The 6,411-nt window shown below is 37.0% G+C and overlaps 1 protein-coding gene across 1 annotated transcript; it reads left to right on the top strand.

Moving 5' to 3' along the window:
• The first annotated feature begins 2,743 nt into the window (after nt 1-2,743).
• Nucleotides 2,744-5,197, top strand: LOC107725203 (potassium voltage-gated channel subfamily E member 4-like). The gene is made up of 3 exons (XM_016534393.1): nt 2,744-2,771; nt 3,645-4,030; nt 4,542-5,197. The coding sequence occupies exon 3, from the start codon at nt 4,563-4,565 to the stop codon at nt 5,046-5,048; it is 486 nt and encodes a 161-aa protein (XP_016389879.1). The 5' UTR covers nt 2,744-2,771; nt 3,645-4,030; nt 4,542-4,562; the 3' UTR covers nt 5,049-5,197.
• Nucleotides 5,198-6,411: the final 1,214 nt, after the last annotated feature.

Here is a 6,411-nt window from a genome sequence, read left to right as displayed (position 1 = left end):
AAGGAGGGGGCTTTGTAGAAAACGAAGCGTTTGAGAGAGGCGGGGCATATAGGACCTACAATAATGTACAGTATTTGAAAAATTATGTGTTTTTTGAACATTAAAGCATGTCAACATATTCTGTTACACCAAATACACAAAATAATGATCTTTAAAAAAGCATCATATGACCCCTTTAATGAAACTCTTCCAACATCAGTTTACATCAGCAATTTTCTCTCCAAACACATCTGGAAGACTAAAACCATTATTTGCTTTTTTTCAATCTTTCCGTAACCTTCTTTTAATACTGTCAGAAGGAGACCAATGATCTAGAAAAATCTAATATATTTAAGCTTCATTTATTGTTGCAATAATTAGCTTTATTTAAATATAAGAACTTGCTTATTGGAGAGTATGAAATCCCCAAAGCATTTCTGCTCATTGGATGATTCTGATTGATGTTCCAGGACTGGAATGTTCCTATTGGGTGACTGTATATCCTGCTGGACAGGATAATAGATCTAGTATAATTATACTAATATAAACCATTCAAACAGTTCCATTTAACTTTTTGACATGATTTCGCTCATTTCAGGGAGGTTTTCCACTCTTTGTCTATAAACAAACTGACATTGTCAGTTGAGCAAGTTGAACTGTTTCATTTAGAAATAAAGAAGAGACCAGATAAGGCTTGATGCAAATGGAGGTGTAAATTCTTAAGATCAGGGTATCAAGGTTTGGCTGGTTAGCTTAACTAACTAGTCTGTGTTTTTGGTCAAATAGGCAAAATGTATTCTCAATTGAAGGCCATTCAAAATCTATGGAAGCCGTTTCCGCCACTGAATAAAAAAAACAAACAAGGTAATTGCGACTTTTTTTCCCCTCACAATTACAGAATTGTGTGATACAAACTCGCAATTCTGACTTTTCTCAGATTTGTGAGACATAAACTTGCAATTGCAAGTTATAAAGTCAGAATTGTAAGATATAAACTCTCAATTCTGACTTTTTACTCACAACTGCAAGTTATACAATCCAATTCTGAGGAGAAAAAAAGACAATTTTCTTAAAATTGTTCCAATTCTCATGAGTTTATATCTTGCAATTCTGACTTTATTTCTCAGAATTGCAAGTTTATATCACACAATTCTGAGATAAAAGTAATAATTACGTTCTTTATTTTTTATTCCATAAAAAACAGCCATGTATTCTGAAATAAACTGAATATAAAATGACAAAAAAAATTCAGTGTATTGTATTAGATGTTCTATCTTTTTGGCAGGCTTTTAACAATGGGAAAAATATATATTTTTCTCTCTCTTCTGCAGAGAGCACTAATATAGTGATCAGTCAGGTGACATTTATGGCTCAAAAGTACTGCTTCAGAACAAAGTGTGCATTAAGTAAAAATAGAGTTGAATATAGATGGAGTTGAATTAGACTTCCTTGTTTTTTATTCATAGCTGATCTCTGATCAATAAAAGCACTCCCTGCCCCTCTCTTTTTCTTTCCTCTCTGTTTATTAAATGAACTCACTGCGATCCTTGTGGAAGCAGCAGTCGTAAACTCTCTGTTCTCGTTGTTTATTTCTCTCACGCTCTCTCTCCTCTCAACATTATTACTTTGTCCTTTTGGTCCTACGCTGTTTGGTGCCCCTGATAATAGCCTGTTTTGAACTAAAATGAAATCATACATTGCTATATCAGGCCATAAGTTATTCATTTATTTTGTCATTTGCCTTGAAATTGATCCTGTGAAGTTGAGATAATGGAATAAAGGTACAAATAAACTTGAATTGAATTGAATTGAATTAAAGGGCTTTCCTGTGCAAAACTCAACTTTGTGGGTTATTCCTATGAAGCACATGTCCCAAACAACATCTATGTCTTATGAATAAACTCAGTTTTTAAAGATCACTATTAAGTAAACAGAGTAAGTTATTAATTATTTTAGTTTAAATGCATGTTGCCATTTTTTGTGTTCATTGTTTTTTTTTTCTTTTAAAAATCGAAATATTGCATATTCACTTGTGCATATTATTTTAACTGGTAATCAATTTTATCTACACTTTCCATTTTATTGGTCTTTTGTGAAATCCCCTTAACAAACAAAAGCCAGTTTCCCTAAGGACATCATTTTGGTTGGCAAACAGCAGCACAAATGTCAGTAAGTATTAGCTATGGATTTGAATAATTATGTCACTCTAAAACATTCAAAATCAACTACAGGTTAAAAAGTGTTCAAGTTTTAAAGAAAGACCTCAATCCTTCACTGAGCAATGACTAACTTTAGCTCCATTGTGTAAATACTAGAATGAATAAAGTTGAAGTGTCTGATCTTGACCAGAGCATATATCTGATGGTCCGCTATACCCTTTTATAGAAATACTTCCATAATACAGCTGTGGAGCTGTGGAACAGTCCCTATAGTGATTGTAAAACGTCAATGTAACTGAAGGAGCGTTATAATGCTGATGGGTTTTCCTCCGATTCACCTTATAATGCGTTTGTGTCTGTAATGTGTTCTCAGACAGGGAACTGACCCAGAACTGCTGATTTGATCAGATTTTCATGTGCTTTGCGTCAGTTCTCTGTTACTCGATCCTAATTGACAGGTGTGGTCAGGCATTGGTTTGCACATTCTGGATCCAGTTTTCCACAGTCATGCCACACCTACCCATCATGCATCACTGCCAGACAGATGAGGTTGGCATAGATTCTAACATGCTTTCACTGCTGACGTAAATCAGACCAGAAGACCCTTGAAAACTACGTCAGTGGGGTTGTAAGGTACAGCTTAACTTTGCTTATTCAAAGGCATGGCATGGCATTACCGTATTGACCCGAATATAAGACGATGTTTTTTTCTTGGAAATACATCTGAAAAAAACGCGGTCGTCTTATATTCGGGCCAATACGGTAGTACCACTCTATTTATAGTAATCACACATTTGATTAATAATGTTACCTTTTATTTTAAATGTTTCCAGTTTATATTTTTTTAAATGCTTCATTATTTAGGCTACCTCACGGTGTTTCATTGTTGTTGTTGCAAATTGATTGCTACTCACATAAAGCTAACGCCTTAATTTGTGATGCTGATGCAAGTTATTTTCCTTGAATGTGTGAGACTTTCAATTGAATAGCTGCTATATAAATTACTAGAAGAAAGAATAAAGTGCAGTAAACTGTAAACTATTTGTGCTATAAACCAGTGTGTTTATGATTATGATAATGAATTAAAATATAGTAACAAATACCAATATCAAACAGCATAACGGTCTGTTATTGTACAGGTAAAATAACTGGAAGCAAATGAGACCGGAAGTCTCGCACATTAAATTTACACCTGCCATTAGCCTGGTTGTGGCTAAAAGGGATACAGCTAAACGATAAAGCTAACAAGTTCAATTTTATACTATTAGATTGTGTTTTATTAACGTCTACACCTACCCCAACCCATACCCCTTACAATAATGCAAAAACAGTAATTATTGTTGTACAGTGTGACAAAAATTATGCTATTGATGTGCGCATGCCCAGTATTCGAATCTGTATACCATCTAGCCTTAACCAATTAGCCTATGTTAAAAATAAAGTGGATAGCATCATATGGACTACTTTAAATACTTTTTGTATGCTTCTTTTTTCTTTTTTAACTAGACCGCTTTAGAATAAAATCAAGTTCAGGTTTTGGAGCAACATGACCATTCCAACGGTTTTTGAAAGGCAAGCTGGCTTTCCTAAAGCAAGCCTGTCTGGTTATGTTATGATAGATGAGCACATTTGGCAGCACTGCGCACTTGGACTCCATTAAACGTCATAAGAATGTGGCTGTGAGCTCAAGCGTCTCTGGCCGGGACTCAAATCCTGTGAGGAAGGACGTGAGGATCTCGACTCCCTCAACCTCTGTCACAGATCCTCCTGGCGCGTGGCCACGCATGGGGTCCGCTATTTAAACCGGACTCAGCTGACAACCCCGTTACAAGCCAGAGAGACTCGAAGAAAAGCGAGGAACGGGCCGACGCGCTCCGGGGTGAAACATCCCGGTGAGTAACTAACTTTAATGTAAACTCTTATAAAGTCACGAAAAGACATAAAAACAATATTATAAACATTTAATGCTTAAAATGTGCACTTTCAAACATAAATTGGCCTACGTCTTTTTAAATCATGTCTAAATATTGGAGTGATGTATAAATGTTAATAAAGTTATTATAAAGTGATTTTTTTTTTTTACTTTGTTAGTTTAGGCACTCTGTTTTTTTCTAAGATGTTAAACCCGGTTGTGATGCAGTCTCCAAAATTAATGTTTGTCAAAGATTTTTTTTTTTATTCACCATTTAGGTTGTTTTAGTCTTAACCTTTTTTTTTAACAGTCGTTTATTTAATTAAAAAAAAATTTTTTTTTTAACAGATATTTATTTTTATTTCTTCCTCTCGTTACTATTATTATTATTATTATTAGCCTATTGTCATTACTACTACTACGATTACTTGTAGCCTACATCATTGAAAGGACTACATTTTAACTTTCTCTCTCTCTCTGTAATTTTACAGATAACCGTTTCGTTCGTAGTAATGGAGTTGGCGCGCAACGCCTCCGCGCTTTCGTCGCAGCAGACCAACCGAATCGCCTTGCCCGGTGGAAGCGACAGTAACGCGTATTTGTACATCGTCATCGTGGTGTCTTTCTACGGAGTCTTCCTCACTGGGATCATGCTCGGTTACCTGCGCACCAAACGGCGCGAGAAGAGGCGCACGAACGCCTTCACGCGGCTTCTGCACGAGGAGGAGCAGCGTGAGTGGGGCGCGAGCCAGAAGAAGCACAGCTTCAGCCTCCCCGCGTTTCCCGCCCTGCGCTCCACGCCGGTGCCGTTCATGCGGGAACCGGGAACCGGCGGCAGGGTTCTCGCGCCTCTGGCGTGCGCGCTGTGCTCGGTGGAGCAGAGCAGCGTGAGCTCCCTCAGCTCCGTCGCCGATGTGCGCTTCGCCATTGAAGAGGAGTCTGACAGCGGCGGACACAGTGACGGACCGTCCCGGGAAAACCTCAAAGAAGCGCTCTGAGGTTCCCGCTGCAAACCGTTACTATGCCGTTTACTATGGCAACCATATTTCCCGCCGAAAAGCAATGATTAGTCTACCACAGTTAATGTTACTGCAAATAAAACTGTTTTAAGTTGGTACTAGCCACCGTTGTAATAAAAAATGAATTACTGTTTTAAGAAAATCCTGTGTTAATTTATTGAGGTTTTACTGTTGTAAATAACTGTAGTAACTTGGCGGGAACTGTGGTTCACGTGATGAAAGTTCTCCGAAGTGCCTTGATGGAAAGTATGAACTCTTATGCCAGAAACAGATTTTTACACAAGCACATATCTTGTGATATAAATTGGATTTGACACGTCTTGGAATAGGCTACAATGACGCACGAAATTCAAATTGTGTTACTATTGTGTATTTCCTCGCATACTTGTGTGAAGTATGTTTCAGGCCTTAAGCGCGATGTAAACATTGAGATAAACCTGGAAGTCACTTGAAAAAAAAAACTTTTAAAATTCAATTTACTTCAAAGGCCTATATCGTCATTCACACAGATGTGTAAATGATTTATAAAAATTAAAAAAAAGATCTGTATATATTGTTCTACGTGCATGGATATGTCTATTTAAATTTGACCTTATTTTATGTGTAAACTAAATAAAATGTTCCTTCAGAATGTGAAGGTTTTGTGGCCGTCATGTTTGCACTTACCGCTTATTGTCACTTGGGGGAGTCAAAGACCACCGGGGCTTCTCTGGGGAATTTTTCTCACAGATTAGGGTTTTTGAAGCTTTATACACCTAGTAGGAACTATATGTAAAACGGATTTTCTTAGTAACATTTTAAGACATAAGCATTCAGAAATGTAATTAAATGTTTCAAAGAAAATTATTTTAGATATTTTCAGATGCAGTTAGACATTCGGAACCCTTTTGCAGATGAGAAAAGATTATGAGAGGCTCTTGGCGTCATTGTAGAGATAAAGATCTTTCAAGCGTCCACTCCTGAAACATTTTTCATTCTATTATTCCCCTTGAGAATAGGCTAGATATTCATTCAGGGACAAAGGGGGTTTTCTATATTTCATGATTCTGTGCTTCTACACAGATCTGCATGATTATTACTAGAATCCTTCATAATCATCATCCTCACAGTCTTTGTTATCCTAATGAAATGACATCACATGCACAAGTGTCAGTGACCCGTCTTCCGCCCCAGGGAGTGCATTGGAAAGTTCTCGCATGTTCCGTCTGAGTGGCTCGTTTCCAATAAAAATTTACTCCGTTCATCTGATGCGAGTTGAATGCAGTATTAGGAAAGTTTTTTTAAGTAAAATATTCAGCTTTTGACACCGATATCACCTCAAAAGACAGATGACCTGTTGGTC

This window comes from Sinocyclocheilus rhinocerous, unplaced genomic scaffold (genome assembly GCF_001515625.1).
Source record: "Sinocyclocheilus rhinocerous isolate Xijiao unplaced genomic scaffold, SAMN03320098_v1.1 scaffold1755, whole genome shotgun sequence".
In the NCBI taxonomy this organism is placed as follows: Eukaryota; Metazoa; Chordata; class Actinopteri; order Cypriniformes; family Cyprinidae; genus Sinocyclocheilus; species Sinocyclocheilus rhinocerous.
This window is presented reverse-complemented; position numbering and strand designations above follow the sequence as displayed.